The 19,544-nt window shown below is 42.8% G+C and overlaps 1 protein-coding gene across 3 annotated transcripts in view; it reads left to right on the top strand.

Moving 5' to 3' along the window:
• Positions 1 to 19,544, top strand: part of LYST (lysosomal trafficking regulator) — a 511,246-nt gene that overhangs the window by 300,831 nt on the left and 190,871 nt on the right. For all 3 annotated transcript variants that reach the window (XM_072141114.1, XM_072141113.1, XM_072141115.1), the window contains exons 28-30: positions 5,482 to 5,673; positions 11,282 to 11,421; positions 17,039 to 17,245. In XM_072141114.1, coding sequence (XP_071997215.1) covers positions 5,482 to 5,673; positions 11,282 to 11,421; positions 17,039 to 17,245 — 539 coding nt within the window. The remainder of the gene's footprint in view (positions 1 to 5,481; positions 5,674 to 11,281; positions 11,422 to 17,038; positions 17,246 to 19,544) is intronic.

Below are 19,544 nucleotides of genomic sequence, written 5' to 3'. Positions count from 1 at the left end.
CGGAGCAGTAATCTACAAGCTGGGAACATGGCAGGGATTAGAAGGGTAGGTGCATGCGGCATGATGTTTAAGCTGTGCATAGTGCATCAGGGTAACATGGCAATCTAAAAATCCAGGGATTTATGATAAATTCGGAAGAAATCTTTCATACATAGTCCTGGTTTCTCTCGGCATGTCTCACAATGACAAACTCCGAATGCCCTTTTTGGAGCACACCCTGCACCTCTTCTGTGTCCTTCCCTGGGGAACTTCTCCTGGAAAGTTCTGCCCTGGTACAATGCGTGATGTGGCCTCACCCCCCTTCCTGGTCTCCAAAATGAAAGTACTTTATTACCACCTCTTGAAATTCCAGGAAAGTTCCACTCTGGCCTGCACATCAAAGGAAGCATATAAGCATTATATAGCACTATCTACATGATGTGCACGGCCAGCTTTTTGTACCACTCCCTCGATTTCTGCATGGTGTTTTTATGGCTGAAGCACCTGGTCCGACAAGTCCACCCCTCCCATGTACTTGTTATAATCTGTACTGGTACCTTGGTGTGCCCATGTATTGTTGTAAATACAAGGACCTCTCTCTCCATAGTCCCTGCAAAGTGCCCTGCAATCGTGCCTTTTAAGTTATTGCACAAGCAGCGACTTGCCACAGTATTTCTGGAAGCGAGTGGTGGTGTAGAAATTGTCCAGGTAGAGGTGGTAGCCCTGTTCCAGCAGTAAGTGCACCAAATTCGACACCATCTTTCCTGTTACCCAGGAGGGGGGGGGATTCTGGGGGCACTAGAGTGGAGTCTTTCCCTTTATATACCCTTATCGGTATACCCTGATGTACTTTCGCACAATTTATACATCTTCACAACATTTGTTGCCCTCTTATTGGGCAGGTACTGGTGGAATTGAAGCCCCCCTCTTCCAGGGACTCGCCTATACTCATGTTTGTCGGGGATATTTGCCTGGGAAAACTTGCCACAAAAATGATCTAATATGGACCTGACCGTAAATAAACAATCATAACTGTGGTCATCTTTGGGTGGGCGGGCACTGTGTGTTGTCGGTGTAGTACATAAACTTATGGGTGGCTTTAAAGCCCATCTTGCTCATCGCCATGCGGAACAGCGGGGTTTGGTAAAGAATGTCTGTGCTGCAATAATCCCTAATTGTGGGCTTCTTTACAATCCCCATAAGAAGTATTATGCCCCAATACTTATCCATCTCTGTTGCAGTGACAGGGGTCCACCTGTGGGGTTGTGCATAAAATGAAGAGGGGTTTTGGGCAATATGCTGTGCAGTGTAGAGATTGGTCTGGACTACAATTAAATTCAACAGCTCCTCAAAGAAAAAAAACTTAAAGGGGTTATCCGGGTTTAAAAATTTTTTTATGGCCGGGGTGGGGAGGGATAGTTAAACATAATAAACATGGACTTACCTCCTCTGGCGCCGCCGATGTCCCGCGCCGCGGTCACTTCGATCCGTGCCCCTGTAAACAAACAGAGGCACGGAAGCCGCGCACAGGGAGCTTCCGGTCCGCGTTGTGGACGGCTCCTCCCATCCGTCCCTATCTCACAGCGTTGTAAGCGCTGGGAGATGGTGCGCATGGGAGCATCCGGCCGTCCGGAAGCTTCCTGTATGCCCTTCTACTGAAACCGGCGCACGGAGAAGACGGGCCGCGGCGCGGGACATCGGCAGCACCGGAGGAGGTAAGTACATGTTTATTATGTTTAAATAGCCCTCCCCAGCCCGGCCAAAAAAAATAATTTAAACCCGGATAACCCCTTTAAGTCCACAGCTCTGAGCCCTGCCGTGTCAAATTTTATTCCAGGTTGGCCCAAAAAGTTGGGGACCTGAGGGGTGTAATTATCTGGGGTTACCCATGTGGGATCAGTGGAAGCCCCAGATACTTCAAAAGCCTAAGGCCCAGGCTCTTCAATAGCAGAAGCCCCAGGCTCTTCAATAGCAGAAGCCCCAGGCTCTTCAATAGCAGAAGTTCCAGGCTCTTCAATAGCAGAAGCCCCAGGCTCTTCAATAGCAGAAGCCCCAGGCTCTTCAATAGCAGAAGCCCCAGGCTCTTCAATAGCAGAAGCCCCAGGCGCTTCAATAGCAGAAGCCCCAGGCTCTTCAATAGCAGAAGCCCCAGGCTCTTCAATAGCAGAAGCCCCAGGCTCTTCAATAGCAGAAGCCCCAGGCTCTTCAATAGCAGAAGCCCCAGGCTCTTCAATAGCAGAAACCCCAGGCTCTTCAATAGCAGAAACCCCAGGCTCTTCAATAGCAGAAACCCCAGGCTCTTCAATAGCAGAAACCCCAGGCTCTTCAATAGCAGAAGCCCCAGGCTCTTCAATAGCAGAAGCCCCAGGCTCTTCAATAGCAGAAGCCCCAGGCTCTTCAATAGCAGAAGCCCCAGGCTCTTCAATAGCAGAAGCCCCAGGCGCTTCAATAGCAGAAGCCCCAGGCGCTTCAATAGCAGAAGCCCCAGGCGCTTCAATAGCAGAAGCCCCAGGCGCTTCAATAGCAGAAGCCCCCGGCTCTTCAATAGCAGAAGCCCCAGGCTCTTCAATAGCAGAAACCCCAGGCTCTTCAATAGCAGAAGCCCCAGGCTCTTCAATAGAAGAAGCCCCAGGCTCTTCAATAGCAGAAGCCCCAGGCTCTTCAATAGCAGAAGCCCCAGGCTCTTCAATAGCAGAAGCCCCAGGCTCTTCAATAGCAGAAGCCCCAGGCTCTTCAATAGCAGAAGCCCCAGGCTCTTCAATAGCAGAAGCCCCAGGCTCTTCAATAGCAGAAGCCCCAGGCTCTTCAATAGCAGAAGCCCCAGGCTCTTCAATAGCAGAAGCCCCAGGCTCTTCAATAGCAGAAGCCCCAGGCTCTTCAATAGCAGAAGCCCCAGGCTCTTCAATAGCAGAAGCCCCAGGCTCTTCAATAGCAGAAGCCCCAGGCTCTTCAATAGCAGAAGCCCCAGGCTCTTCAATAGCAGAAGCCCCAGGCTCTTCAATAGCAGAAGCCCCAGGCTCTTCAATAGCAGAAGCCCCAGGCTCTTCAATAGCAGAAGCCCAAGGCGCTTCAATAGCAGGAATCCCCAGGCACCTCAATAACAGGAATCCCCAGGCACCTCAATAGCAGGAAGCCCCAGGCACCTCAATAGCAGGAAGCCCCAGGCACCTCAATAGCAGGAAGCCCCAGGCACCTCAATAGCAGGAAGCCCCAGGCACCTCAATAGCAGGAAGCCCCAGGCACCTCAATAGCAGGAAGCCCCAGGCACCTCAATAGCAGGAAGCCCCAGGCACCTCAATAGCAGGAAGCCCCAGGCACCTCAATAGCAGGAAGCCCCAGGCACCTCAATAGCAGGAAGCCCCAGGCACCTCCATAGCAGGAAGCCCCAGGCACCTCCATAGCAGAAGCCCCAGGCTCTTCAATAGCAGAAGCCCCAGGCTCTTCAATAGCAGAAGCCCCAGGCTCTTCAATAGCAGAAGCCCCAGGCTCTTCAATAGCAGAAGCCCCAGGCTCTTCAATAGCAGAAGCCCCAGGCTCTTCAATAGCAGAAGCCCCAGGCTCTTCAATAGCAGAAGCCCCAGGCTCTTCAATAGCAGAAGCCCCAGGCGCTTCAATAGCAGAAGCCCCAGGCGCTTCAATAGCAGAAGCCCCAAGCGCTTCAATAGCAGAAGCCCCAGGCGCCTCAATAGCAGGAATCCCCAGGCACCTCAATAGCAGGAATCCCCAGGCACCTCAATAGCAGGAAGCCACAGGCACCTCAATAGCAGGAAGCCACAGGCACCTCAATAGCAGGAAGCCACAGGCACCTCAATAGCAGGAAGCCCCAGGCACCTCAATAGCAGGAAGCCCCAGGCACCTCAATAGCAGGAAGCCCCAGGCACCTCAATAGCAGGAAGCCCCAGGCACCTCAATAGCAGGAAGCCCCAGGCACCTCAATAGCAGGAAGCCCCAGGCACCTCCATAGCAGGAAGCCCCAGGCACCTCCATAGCAGGAAGCCCCAGGCACCTCCATAGCAGGAAGCCCCAGGCACCTCCATAGCAGGAAGCCCCAGGCACCTCCATAGCAGAAACCCCAGGCTCTTCAATAGCAGAAGCCCCAGGCTCTTCAATAGCAGAAGCCCCAGGCTCTTCAATAGCAGAAGCCCCAGGCTCTTCAATAGCAGAAGCCCCAGGCTCTTCAATAGCAGAAGCCCCAGGCGCTTCAATAGCAGAAGCCCCAGGCGCTTCAATAGCAGAAGCCCCAGGCGCTTCAATAGCAGAAGCCCCAGGCGCTTCAATAGCAGAAGCCCCAGGCGCCTCAATAGCAGAAGCCCCAGGCGCCTCAATAGCAGGAATCCCCAGGCGCCTCAATAGCAGGAATCCCCAGGCACCTCAATAACAGGAATCCCCAGGCACCTCAATAGCAGGAAGCCCCAGGCACCTCAATAGCAGGAAGCCCCAGGCACCTCAATAGCAGGAAGCCCCAGGCACCTCAATAGCAGGAAGCCCCAGGCACCTCAATAGCAGGAAGCCCCAGGCACCTCAATAGCAGGAAGCCCCAGGCACCTCAATAGCAGGAAGCCCCAGGCACCTCAATAGCAGGAAGCCCCAGGCACCTCAATAGCAGGAAGCCCCAGGCACCTCAATAGCAGGAAGCCCCAGGCACCTCAATAGCAGGAAGCCCCAGGCACCTCAATAGCAGGAAGCCCCAGGCACCTCAATAGCAGGAAGCCCCAGGCACCTCAATAGCAGGAAGCCCCAGGCACCTCAATAGCAGGAAGCCCCAGGCACCTCAATTGCACTTGTATGCTAGTCAATAGGTTTTCCCAGTATTTTTGTGGCAAGATGATGTACCTAGGCTTATGCTCAAATATATACAGTATTCCATGTTGAGGCCAGGATTTTTGGCAAATAGCTAACCATCAACCGGAATCACAAACTCCAGAATCTTCCTGGGCTCTTGCACCTCCAAACGCAGACTAAATTCACAGGACTGTAGGTCCTGGCATCACATCTGCTCACATACTCCTCCCTGCAGACTCCCGCTCATGACGATGTTCTCCCTGAGCTGACAGGTAATATGACCAATGATTTGAAAGGCCAATGACTCCTCATCCTTAGATTTTTGTAACATCTGTAGCCTTACTTTAGCATGCTGTTTACTCATAACAAGATTTTTAAAAAGAGTGGACAGAGGCGTAACTAGGAGAGGCTTGGCCCAATAGCACCCTTTCCCCTTTACTCCTTGACGTCACAGCCTTTTTCTTGTTCTTCTTTATTCTTTGATTTCATTTGCCATAAATCTGCATTTATTTGTATAAGTAAATCTGATAATCTGTAATGCATTTTTAAGGTCTACTTGCCCCAAAACCATGTGAAAAACTGTCCACTGGGGTTTGAGAAATTTTAATCAGCACCACATGTACTATAATAATTTTGTCATAGGCAGTGCAAATTGTGTATATGAAAACAATATTGAAAATATAAATGTACGAAGTTTTAATACTTATTTTTGCTTTATAGGTACACAAAGGTTATCTTTGGCAAATTCAGACCCTCTTTTAATAACTATGCGTTCATTTGCAAGCAGTGAGCTCACAGACCTAATGCAAAGAAGAATGAGTCAAGAAAATTCAATAAGAGCTTCTGAATCTGAGTTTGTACAGAGACTTCAGCGGTTGACAGTTCTTGCAGTCAACAGGCTAATTTATCAAGGTATATAAATCTATTATTTTTTTTAAGATCTCTAACCCCATTCACAACTGTTATTGGGCTTTATATGTCCTATTTGCACACGCTCCACGCAGATAGTATGTGTGTTTAACCAGAGCCACCATCAACTGGGGTTTGCTTTTATCTATACTTCCTGTTAAAGAGGAGCAGGAATATAGTAAGTTTCCTGTTCCCCAAACCAAGGTGCCTTTTAATGCTGTCATCAATCGATCTATCTTCTACCTTTCGATGTATCTAATATCTATCAAACTATCTTTCTGTATTGTATGCAGCTATCTATCCTATCTATGCTTCATCTTATCTATCTACCTATCTAAATAATCCAGCAGCACCATATTTTTTTAATTATCAACTATCCACCTCCTATCTATATATCTTGTATTTATTTCATATCTTTCTATCTACAGAAGGAAAATCTTCAACAGCACAAATAGATAATGAAATGGTAGATGGACATTATTTAGGGGCAAGCGACAGGTCCTCCAAATGTAAGAAAAAGAAAAAATGAAAAAAAAAAAGCAGCACTCCAAGGATGTAAAGTGATCACTTTACATTCTTGGAGTGCTGCTATTTTTTTCTCTTTCTTATCCATCTATCTAAAGCAAAAGAAAGTCCAGAGCAGCACAACAGATGATGGGTGCAAAGCCAGAAAAACCCTACGCAGGGTTCAGTCATATAATTCCATATAATGATGGTAGTCAAGCACTCCTGATGGGTGTCTTTATTCCATCGTGCAATGTTTCAGTGTCACAAGCGATGGGCTAAAGACACCTTGCTTTTTGTCTACCATGAGGAGTCCTGTCTCTTTTTTTGAATTCTCTATCCATGTATCCATATCCTATCTATCCATCTCCTATTTATCTATTTCATATTTGGCTGTGTAGATATATTGATAGATATGAGATAGGATAGGAGAGATGGGGGCAGATTTTAAAACGGCTTGTACATGTGAAAACCTTTGCCATTTGGGCGGGGAGGAGGTGGTGTTGGACCATGGTGTTGGCTGCTGTGGGGTGTTCCCGCCCATGCACTGCCTATGCACAGCGCCTGAACTGGCGCAGACCCTGCGTAGAAGTGCTCCTCCAGATTAGGGCAGAGCTGCCACCAGGAAGAATTAGCAGGAGGTCAGAGCCTTTCAGGGCACTCTCAATATATACTTTACATAATGTACATTTCGGTAGCATCTTTTTGTTTTATACACAGAGAAATTAGAAATGCCCAAAGAGAAATGTACTTTATCCAGCATCTTCTAATGGTATTTTAGGGGGAAACTGACATCTCCTTTATCATTTTCCTCCTTTTGTTTCATGGCATACTAAAGTATCCTTGACTTGTTCAAGGAGTTCCTTCTACTTCACAATTCCCTTATTCTCTATATATGTATATATTTCTCACCTAACTAGCTGGTTGACTTGAGCAGAATTGACCCCTTAGACAGCCCATACATTGCAGAATATACAGTTAAATTATGGGAGGGATATTTAACGGCATGGCTACAGAGTATTTTTTATTCAGTTTGAAATATGCTATATTTGAAAAAAGCCTTAAAGTCTGTAATAAATTAAAAAGGGACTTTTCGGGGAGATGATGACATCATCGGCATATAGGGAAATTGTATGTCTCTCTACTTCCACTGGGATACCCACAATTTCTAGGTTAGATCTTTTGCTTTCCGCCAGGGGCTCCATTATAAGAGCAAATATTCCTGGAGATAAAGGGCAACCTTGGCGAGTGCCATTGTATATATCAAATGATGATGACAAATAACCTGAAACCAAGACCTTTGCTGAGGGAGCAGCGTAAAGAGCCAAAATTGCCTTTTTCATTTGGTCAACTATACCAAATTTGGTCAGGACCTCCTTTAGGTAGCTCTAGTGCATCCTGTTGTAGGCCTTTCCACCATCTAACAACAGGAATGCAGCCGGGGCACCCAGGGACTTTGATACATGGATATGGTCAATCATTCTCCTGGTCACGTCCCTAATTTGTCTCCCATGTACAAATCCTGTTTGATCTGTAGAAATTAAACTAGGTATTATTCTTTTCAATCTGTTTGCCAAATTCTTGCTAATTAATGCTATTGGCCTGTAATTTTCCAGTTATGGTTATCTTGCTTCGGGATCACTCTTATTGCTTCTGCATTCATCTTTGAGACTATGCCCTTATTCTGCCATAAGTTTAAAATTCCTACTAAAAAGGCTCAGAAACAAAATTGGAATAGTACATATTTGTCAAGCCGTCCTGTCCTGGAGCTGAATTTAATTTAAGTTCCTTTAGGACTAAATTAAATTTCTCTTTATGAAATGGCATTGCCAAGTATTTGCTTGGTCTACAGATATACTTGGAAGTGATACAAAGGAGAGAATTTTCTGAATTTCCTCTATAGAAGGTTGAGGTGTGTCTTTGTTGTCTTTCAGTTTATACAATGTTGCATAATATTTCCTAAAGGCCTTCGCTACTTATCTGGGATCTCTCAGATGAACTTTACTCCTCTGTTGAAGAAGATTTATTCGCTATTTTTTCCTTATTTCTTTTTTTTTTTGCGAGAATCCCACTTGCTTCCAGCATATAATTTTGTGACTTTATTTTCCTAAGTGATCTCTCATAGTCTGATAGCATCAGTAGTCTCAATGTAGCTCTAAGTGTCTGTAGCTTATTGCCGATGTTTTCCGAAGGGTTTTTTAATTCGATTTTACTGTGATAATCTGTAATAAAATTTCTTGAATTTCTTTTGCTCTATTTTCCCCCGCTGCTATTTGTTTAAATATTTCTTTTATATTTAGTTTGTATGTGGTCAATAGAACTCATCAGAAACTGCTTTGGTATCATTAATATTAATAAACTCATCTATAGCCCTTGATATTAACTTCTGAGTGTTTTCATTTTTTAGAAGAGCCTCGTTTAACTTCCAGAGAGTGTTTATAAAAGAAATAGAGCTTAATGGTTAAGAATATTGGGGCATGATCTACCCATGTTATTTGTCCTATCTTAGAGTATAGACATGATGTTAAATTTAGATTTTTACCAAAAAAAAAGTTGATCCTTGAGTACGAGAGGTGTTTAGCAGGGTAGAAAGTTTAGTCCCTTTCTCCGGAATGGTGATAACGCCACACATCATGCAGTCTCTTCATTTATTATTTGAGTTAGATCTCCTTTATCACTTCTCGTACCCAAGGAGAAATCCAGTCCCCAATCTGGGGGAACATTAAAGTCACCCATTACAATGATTTTCTCCTTAGCATTTTCATCTTATAAGGCGGCTATTTTTTTTAAAGAAGGGTTTTTTTTGGCCTCCATTTGGGGCATATATTGCCACGAAAGTATATGGGATATCATTAATTTCCCCTAAGGCTATGATGTATCTTCCTTCATCATCGATCATTTTACTTGTGAGGGTGAACATAAGTATTTTTAAACATCATGCACATCCCCGCTTTTTTGGCATTAGATTTTGCGCAGATAAACATAGGGAATTCTCAATGTTGAGTGTCTCTTGTAAGCCTACTATATCTCCAATTTTTAGCTCCAGTTTTTTTTAACTTCTAATTCATTATGTGAAACCAATAAATTGTTATGGGATGATGTCACTTCAGTTAGCTTTGTTTAAGATTTTTATTTCAAATCTATATAATATATTCTGCATCACTTCTACTGTAAGTAAGGATTGTTGGTTTCCATTTGTCGTTTGAGCTTTAGGAGAAGGGGGTAAGTTTTGATCACCTTTAAACGGCAGTGCCATCTCTAATTGTTGAGACTCACTTTAATACTCAATACATTTTTACCTCCTGTCATTATGCATGAAATGGAAAAATTGTCCCTATTCCCAAAAAGTTTTTTATTTTTTCCTTTTCTCTATCAGCAAACTACAACACTACCACGTCTCAAATGTTAAGGGTAACAAACCCATAAGATTTATACCTTTTTCTAAGCAAAAAAACCAACGGGGGGCTAATTCAAACATTATTGTCTATGACCATAAGATTCTAAAAAGGATAGGGCTATCTCACTCCATGTTTCAACATGGCAAAAATTTTAAGAACGTTCCTATGATGATATATCTTCAAAAAGCATTGATATTTTAATCAGCCATGCAATCAGCCAAGATGAATATGCTTATAGTCAGCCAAAAAGGTTAATCTTGCACTCAGCCAAAGAAAGTAAGCTTAGAGACTATATTCAGGGCTACACTTATACTTTCCGATTATTCCAGATAGGTAGATAGTTATGGTTAATTCAAGAAAGAAGTCAAAGGCCCTGGAAGACTGACTTATTCCATCTTATTCTGGTAGCAAATGCACATGTTGCAAGAAGAGGAGAATAAGGGAAAGATCTGTTTATTCACCAATAATGGCAGGTTAAATGGCAGAATCGGGTCGGGCTGCCTGGGAACTGACATAGGCTGGTGAAAGCTAGTGGGGGTCATTATCTCATAGGCGTCAGGAGCAGCAAACAGCTAATAAGCCCCCTATGCCCCCTCCATGGGGGCAACCAGGTGCCAAGTTTTGGGTGTCCTGCAGGGTCACACATGATTACACATGGTTATCGGGCCAATCAACCTAGGAAGACGCTCTTTATATTGCTCTTTGTTGCAGTGCCTGCCTTCTGATCAAGGCATATCCCAAGTCTATGTCCTGCTTGGAGCTTTAGTGCCATCAGGGTGCACTGTTCCGCTGTTCTCCTTGTAGATCCCTTCCCAAGCGATGTCCAGGCGCTGCTCTCCCGGAAAGCCCCTCATGTCACTGCCTGAGGATCACAAGCGGAGGTCCGTCTTCGATGCTCTCCGCAGGCTTTGGAAGGTTCTCAGAAGCTCTCAGCAAACTCTGTCCTCTTGTCTCACCGCTAGATCACCGCCCCCCCCCTGCCCCCCCTGTCTCCAGCTTCTCCCGCTACAACAAGGAATGAGGTGCTGCGTTCCTGGAGTTTGCTGATATTTTTTTCATATTAAGGTTTTCTTAAAAAAAAAAAAAAAGCTGCTTTTTAACTTCTTTACAGCCCTGTAGAATCGGTTGCTTCTGACTCCTCAATTTCTCCAAGTCTGACTCCAACACCATTTAAATTATCAAAAAGGTCACAGACTCCTGTTTTTCTGGGCTTTTGAGCAGTTGAGAATGGAAATCCACTTTCATCTCATTTAGAAGCCTAAAACAGGAGTGCCCAACCCCACAACTAACGGCCTGTCATGCCTCGAGTTGTGCCCAACACCCTACTGACAAAGTCTAGTGAGCGCTTCCATAACTGATGGAAGCGTTCAATGCACCGGTGTCAGGACTAAGAACCGAGCAGCCCCAGAAGTGGTAAGTAAAACTATGGTTGTTGATGCATCGTGGGTGCTGGTTACTTTAAGTTGAGCAGTATCCTTGTGACGATCACCCTTGGTCTAAATCCTTAGGTCAGTAACAGGACAATTTTCAATTTGAGGAATCCTTGTTAGTCCATATTATCACAACTTTGATTCCTGAACACTTCCCATGAATTTAGTTTACCTGTTATATATATTATGATAATTATACCTAAAAAAAAAGTGCTGCTAATGATGAAAGGTATTTATAGAGGAATTGTTATAAACCTGTTTTAATTTGCTCTGTTTTAGATATTGTAGAAGAAAAAGGTGGGACAGAATTACATTCCGAAGAATCTGAAGATGAGTTACTATTGAATGTTGCCCATGTGAGAAATGAATTTCAAAGTGAATTACTTAGAATCATGATTGAAGGGATACAACAGTCATTGGTATGTACAATTTTATACGACTGGTGAATCATACTTTGCACCACCTATTAGTTGATCTAGTTTGGTACAACACAATGAATTTTCTGGTGCACGGACAATGCCACACCCCTTTTACCTAGGTCAAGCCACTTTTCTGAGAAGTCAGAAAATTGCTGTAAAATGGTCTAAAACAATCAGGTGCAGCATTTCAGGTACAAATTACTCCAGTATACTGGAATAGTAAGATTGATAATTTCCCCCCAATTTCAGTCCATTTAACAGGTCTTGCATGACAAGGATTTAATCCAAACCAGACACTTATTTTGAGTCATAACTCAAAATAAGTGTCCAAAGCTTTTCATCCAGTCAACAAGTATTTTGCTCTGAATTGATGAAACAAAAGCATCTCATAAGGTGCTTTTGTTTCATCAATTCAGAGCAAAATACTTGTTGACTGGATGAAAAGCTTTGGACTGAAATCAGTGCACGGAAACATGCAGTGACTCTTTGAATAAAAGTTAAAGAAATTTGTCCATGAAACAAAATTCTCAAATTTCAATCACATAGTGATGTTAACACAATAAAGAAAATCCCTTACCTACAATTTTACTCTCTTTTATTGCCGTTTTAGCTCCTATCACTTCCTAGGCTGGTCAGTGTAAAATTCCAAAATGCAGCAAAGACTTACCGGCTATGGAGAGGACTGGGCTCGCGAGCCCTCTCCATGCACCGGGACCCAGCGCGCACCGTACTAGTACGGCGCGCATCGGGAAGGGGTTAAGTGATCAAATTACAACTACCCAAGTGGTGGTTTTCCCATAATAGAAAATTCTCAATCTCCTAGTAGTGATAACACAATAAAGATCATTTTAACCAGTTACTTCACATTTTTTCTCGTTTTATTGCTTTTTTAGCTGCTATTACTTAGCGATGGTCAGTGTAAGGGTGAAGCCACACGGTTTTTGGACCGTTTTAAAGCATGTGTTTTCAGTCCGTTGAAAAATGCATGCATTTGTAAATGTTTACTATGGTTTTAATCTGTTCCACAGCTGCCTACACTTCTAGAATTCCAGGTTCCACTTCTAGGTTCCAGGGTGTGGTTGTGGACTCTCTTAGCAGACACATTAGGATCCATCTAGTTTTGGGTGCAGGAAATGGGGTTAGATTACAGGGTTTATATACACTTTCATTTAGCTTCTGAACATTGTACTAGTATCTGAAGCATAGAAAGAGAGTTGAGATAGATGAGAGATAATGAGATCCCTGAGATGCCTATTACACACTAGTATCATAGTATATAAGGCCGGAAAAAGATGAAAGTCCATCAAGTCCAACCTTTAAGAATTAAATAAATGTTTTCTCCCCATAACCCGTGATATTTTTTCTCTCCAGAAAGGCATCCAGGCCTCTCTATAACATGTCTATAGAGTCCTCCATAACAACCTCCTGCGGCAGAGAGTTCCATAGTCTCACTGCTCTTACAGGAAAGAACCTTTGTCTATGTTGATGGTAGAATCGTCCCCTTGTCCTGGTTAAAAGCCTAGGTATAAAAACATCTTTGGAGAGATCCGTATACTGTCCATTCAGGTTTTTGTACATTGTAATGAGGTCTCCTCTCAGCCATTTTTTCTCTACACTGAATAATCCCAAATTTTGTAATCTGTCTTTGTATTCTAGTCCCCCTATTCCTGAATAATCTTGGTTGCTCTCCTGGGCACCCGTTCCAGTGCTAGTATGTCCTTTTATACACTGGTGCCCAAAACTGTACACAATATTCCATGTGTGGTCTGACCAGGGATTTATATAAAGGCAAAACTATGTCTTTATCATGAGAATCAATTCCTCTCTTGATGCATCCCATGATTATTTTTGCTTTAGCAGCAGCAGCCTGGCTCTGGTCACTAAAATTAAGTTTACCATTCACCAATACCCCCAAGTCCTTTTTAGCTCCTTTTTAGAACATAGTTATACTTTTTGTTACTGTGGCCCAAGTGCATAACTTTACATTTATCTACATTAAACCTCATCAACCATTTCTCTGCTCACACCTCAAGCTTCCACAAATCCCTCTGTAATACTAAACTATCGACCTCAGTATTTATTACTTTACACCGCTTAGTATTATCTGCAAATATTGAAACTTGACAGTGTAAACCCACTACAAGGTCATTAGTAAAAATATTAAAAAGAAGTGGCCCCAATACTGATCCCTGTGGCACTCCACTGGTAACTTCAACCCAAACTTTATGTGGCACAATGTCAAATGCCTTTGAAAAGTCCAGATATACAACATCCACTGTGTCCCCCAGATCCAGTCTGGAACTTACTTCCTCGAAGAAACCAATCAGATTAGTCTGACAGGACCGATCTCTCATAAAGCCATGCTGACACTTGGTTATAAGGTTATGTACAGTGAGATACTCCAGGATACCATCTCTAACAATCCCTTCAAATATTTTCTCCACCACACAAGTTAGACTCACAGGTCTGTAGCATCGCTTTTTGATCCTTTTTTGTACATTGGTACCACATTTGCTAAGCTCCAGTCCTGTGGAACATAACCAGTCCTCAGTGAATCTTCAAATATTAAAAATAACAGTCTGTCTATCACAGTACATAGGTCATGTGGAACCCGGAGGTGTATGCCATCTGGCCCCAATGATTTATCTAAGTGGTTGTGAGGCGGCGCCATATCTCTTCCTGGGTTAACCTGTTGACATTCCAAAGAATATTTACACCATTCCTCATCGTGTCCTCCACCAGGGGATTTTCCTGGGTAAAGACAGTCCAGAAGGCGACATTCAGTAGATTGTCCCTTTCCTCATCTCCTTCCCCCATGACCCCCATGTTATTTCTAAGAGGGCCCACACTCTCTGTTTGTAGTTTCTCATCATTTATTTACTTAAAAAAATTATTTGGCATTATTTTTGCTCTCCCTGGCAATTCTTCTCCGTCTTTATTTTCGCGGCCTTAATCTGCTTTTTAAAGGATTTATTTTTCTCTCTATAATCCTGTAATGCCTCTTAGCCACCTTCATGTTTTAGCACCGTAAACACCTTATCTTTCTCGCTTATTGCTTTCCTTACAAGACTAGTTAGCCACATTGGCTTTTTCTCGTTCCTCTAATCCTTTTTCCCATATGGTATGTGTTTCTCACAGGACTTTTTAAAAATATATGAGAAAAATTCCCATTTTGTCTTTGAGAACATTTTCCTAGTTTATGCTTATAAGGTATGCATACACGGTCTTTGTGACAGATTGCCCTGTGTGTTCCCCTAATAATCGAATCTCCCACTACCAGCACCTGTCTGACCTTGCCTGTGCTCTCATTACCCTTCTTACTGGAGCAGACAGTCCCCTGGTTGCTAGCGTATCAGCTCTCCTACCACAGGTCTGCTATTCCAGAACACGCGAGATCTGCTGTACCCTCTTGCTGTGCCTTGCCAGATAAACAACTTAGCTGTTGTTTGTAGAAGCATTCTCATAAAGCCAATCAGATCAGTCTGATAGGACAGAACCCTTATAAACACATGCTTAAGCTGGGTTATAAGGTTATTTACAATGAGATACTCCAGGATAGCATCTCTAACAAACCCAGCAAATATTTTTCCCACACCAGAAGTTAGAACAGGTCTGTAGTTTCCAGAATCGCTTTTATTCCTTTTTTGTATATTGGCACCGCATTTGTTATGCGCCAGTCCTGTGGAACAGAACCAGTTCTTAAACCCTAAGGGACTCTGCCATGCCATGTGTTACTATAAGTGCTTGTAGCTTTGGAACGCAATATACAGGGGATTTTGAGATTATTTTCTCGTGACACATTGTACTTCAAATTAGTTTAAAAATTTGGATGATATCTTTTGTGTTTAGTTATGAAAAAAACTAAATTTGGCAAAAATTTGGAAAAATTCTTTATTTTCTAAGTTCTAAATTCGCTACTTTTGATGCAGATAGTCATAGCACCCAAATAGACTTACATTTCCCAAATGTCTGCTTTATGTTGGCATGGTATTTTAAGATTCCACATATTTTACTAGAATGTTATGAGGCTCAAAATTTGAGGCCTAATAATAGCTAGAACTAAACACCTCAACATATGAAAAACCACTTTTAAGACATTTGTTAACCCTTTAGGTGTTTTATAGGGGTTAAAACAAAATGGAGGTGTGGTCTACAAATTTTAATATTTGTGTTTATTAGGGTTCTGTTCTATCAGACTGATCTGATTTGGTTTCTATGAGGAGGCTTCTACAAACAACAGCTAAGTTGTTTTGCGTGGAAAATTAATTTTAAACATTTGTAATGGATTAAATGAAAAAGGCTCCACAAATTGTGATACCGAATTTCTCCCGAGTACACTGATACCCCATATGTGGTGGTAACCTGTTGTATGGGCGCACGGACGGGCATAAAAGGCGTTTATTCTCACGCTCAGATTTGTTTCAAATGATATGAGAATTGGTCAGTTGAGGTGTTATTGTTTGTAACAGTTAAAATACTGATTGTAATCCCTATTACCACTCAATGTGATTAGTGTGACTTAAAGACCTAAATAGGTGGCCATTAGCCTAGTAGCCTGTTGTTTCTATTATTTGCTACAATGGCATGTAGTCAGGTCCCTGTAATAGGCTTATGAGACGTCACACCTGGTGTGGGGTATATCCCATATACTGACTGATGGATATTCCCTCTATACAAACCAATGGATGTAGTATCACTTGTGAACTGTCACATCATGCACTCTGTCTGGCCCTATATGAACACATCCAACTGGCACCTGTAGCTACTACTGTAATCGTAACAACGAAACTGGAGCTGTGGACACACTGCTATTTAAAAAGTACAGATCTTAACATTAGCCCCCCGACATGTTTCACCAGAGGACTGGTTTCATCAAGGGTTCGGGCTAATTGTGAACCCCTGATGAAGCCAGTCCTCTGGCAAAACATGTTGGGGGCTAATGTTAGGATCTGTACTTTTTAAATAGCAGTGTGTCCACAGCTCAAGTTTCGTTGATACGATTACAGTAGTAGCTACAGGTGGCAGTTGGACTCCAGCTCCACTCCAGCTTTTGTTTCATTCAAATTGTGCTGCCTTCTGGAGTTTGTGTGAATTTCCATAGTCCTGGGTCCTGGAAGCCTGTCACATTGAGACCTTCTTGTGGTGCAAGGGTGATCATCAGTACCACATAACTTTTCTTTATTTATTTCTTTCTTTCATTTTTTTTTTTACCTGCAGTTGCAACAAACTTTTAAAGTACACGTGAGAATGGTTGGGCTGATTGGTAACACCACATTAAGAATGGTACTGTTATTTCATTTAGGCAGTGAAATGCATCCCTTTGTATCTCCCATGTAATCCTTCCGTGCTTTGACTGAAGCATCAGTTGTCGTCTTAATCAAAATTAGAGAATTGCTTGCTTTTAAACATACACTAAAAGGTTAATAAATGTGAAGCAGAATTATAGCAGCAATTTCTAAGACCCACAATTCTTTTTTGTGGGGGTGGGGAGGGGAGTTTAAACAAAAAACATGCATCTGCTACAGAATAAAACCAATTAAATGCACAGTATGCTACAAAAGTATCATGTCTAAAGAAACAGAAAATAATGATGTTTATATTTTTGGTCCATCTACAGGGCTCAGGCAGAACAAGCGTTTCCAGGCATCAGTGGAAATCTATACTTTATCTCTGTACAGACACATTCCGTGTTCAACTTGGAAGGCTTTTGACTCACCTTTTGTCACCTTCACAGCCAGCTGAGACCCGCCGGACAGTTCTTCAGATAGTTAATGATGCAGAGCATCAGGATATTTTATCAGAATGCTTAAGTCCTGGATTGCATGTATGTACTACTTATATACACAATTTTTTTTTCATATTGGAGAAAGGTATTTGTCATGTGGGTAGTGTGCAGCTTAGTCCCTATCAAGTCTATGTGACCAAACTGCACACATGTCAATTGATGATTGGATGTGACTTAAAGGGGTTATCCGGGTATAAACATTTACTTAGGGCAAGGCTGGGGTGGGCTATTTAAAAATAATAAATGTGTACTTTCCTCCTCCGGTGGTGCCGATGTCCCGCGGCGTGGTCCGTCTCATCTGTGCGCCAGTTTGTTTACAGGGGTGCACACAGAGCTTCCTGCTGGCCGGAACCTCCCATCCGACAACATCTTCCAGTGCTTACAACACTGAGAGATAGAGACGGGTGGGAAGAGCCGGCCACATCGCCAGCCGGAAGCTCCCTGTGCGCAGCTTCTGGGCCTTTGTAAACAAACGGGCATTGATTAAACGGTCCGCGGTGTGGGGCATCGGCCGCGCCGGAGCACTTAAGTACACGTTTATTATTATTAAATAGCCCGCCCCAGCCAGGCCATAAGTAACTTTTTATAACCGGATAACCCCTTTAACTGTCTGTGATAAGGTAGCGGCACTTGCAGAAGTCTGTCAGAGTTTATAGATCATTGCTTGCACTAATGGACTGTTAACATGATATCATTGAGTTTTGCATATAAGGACATTGCACATTATCATCCTCTAACCTTGACTAAATATCTAAAGCAGGACCAACCGTTTAATAGTTAACATTCCCATGCATAGGAGAATTAAAGAATACAGTTTGGGGGTAAATTTTATTCACTGAGTAGAACACCTTAAAATATAGCAGGGGTAAAAAGAAACATGTCTCCAGTAAAAAGCATACTTGCGTTGAATCACCCCTCAGAGCCCCTCACACACTCTGTCCAAAATAAGTAAGTTTAAAAGTTTATTTTAAAAGGAAGGAGGCCATGCATAACAAATATAAAAAGTTCACTGCATCCACGGTGCCTGGATCTATGAGTAAGTGCTCCTGGTTTATCATTATGAATTTTCATGTTAGATTATCACTACAGTTTTCAAAAGTTAAAAACATAAAAGTGACGCATTACATGAGATTACAGAAAATATGTTTTAACTCACAAACTGAGGCTATATTCACACGTATGGGGGACGTATATACGGCCGACGTATATACGGCCAATATACATCCCCCATAGACGGCAACGGGCGCACGGCGCCCTACGGGAGCGTTACGGTGCGGCACCGTACCGCTCCGTACCCCGGAAAGAGATAAGACATGTCCTATCTCTGTCCGTAGTACGGCGCCGTGCTCCATAACTTCCTATGGAGAGGGGCGGGGGTGAGCTTATTTTTTTCTTACTTTCTTTACTTATTTACTTTTGTACATATTTTTCTTCGAAAGTACGAGGCCATTTAAAAGACATTGCCCTATAAGTGAGATTAAATTCAAAAAAGAAAATGTAACTTCTAGTAGTTTTGTCCAACTTGTCTATTTATGTAAAATTGAAGACAAGAGCGATACATTTCCCCATTAAGTGCTGCAAATTACAGCCTTCAGTAGTATTCATTGCACTTATTCGCACTACACTGAAACTTGTTTGCGTTTTACTAGAACAAACCGAGAATCAATGAACTAAGCAAAGGTGGTAGTTATAGGTGCCTACATTTCTAGAAATTGAGATAAACGGTTCAAACCAGCCAAACGTATAGTAAACATACAAAACACAAGCGTTTTCAGTACGTCTAAGAACATGTGTTGCAGCGCCCCAAAAAGGACACCAGTGAGAAAACATTGACATTTATGCTACAGCGGTCCTGACCAACAGGCCAGCTTTGAAACTGAAGGATAAGGCCCTATGTACAAAATGTGTACTAGGGCTTCAACCAGACAAGCATGGGAATTCAAGGAACAACATTAGTGTTGGGGACAGGACTCCTATCATCATAAGGATATATAGTCAGTAAAGATGCTAGGAGTCCCTGCACTGAACTGTATTCATAATTATATACATAATTATATTGTTCAGTCCTGTCATGAACGCTGTTTGCATGTATGTCCATGAAACAGGACACTGCATATTTTGTGGTTCATAAATTGACCATGGTAGTAAGTCTTAGCTCTGAGGCTGCGGTCACACGTGGCATTTTGAAGGCCCTTTTGGCCTGTTTTTAAGCAGTCCATCAAAAAAAGCATGCGTTTTTGACCAGTTTTAATTAAGATTAATTAAGAGAATTAATTTTGAGAACCTGTCAAAAACGCATGTGTTTTTTTAACGGACTGCTTAAAAATTGATTCAAAAG

Source organism: Engystomops pustulosus, chromosome 3 (assembly GCF_040894005.1).
Source record: "Engystomops pustulosus chromosome 3, aEngPut4.maternal, whole genome shotgun sequence".
In the NCBI taxonomy this organism is placed as follows: Eukaryota; Metazoa; Chordata; class Amphibia; order Anura; family Leptodactylidae; genus Engystomops; species Engystomops pustulosus.
Note: the sequence above shows the minus strand (reverse complement) of the source record. Positions and strands in the feature narration are given on the sequence as shown.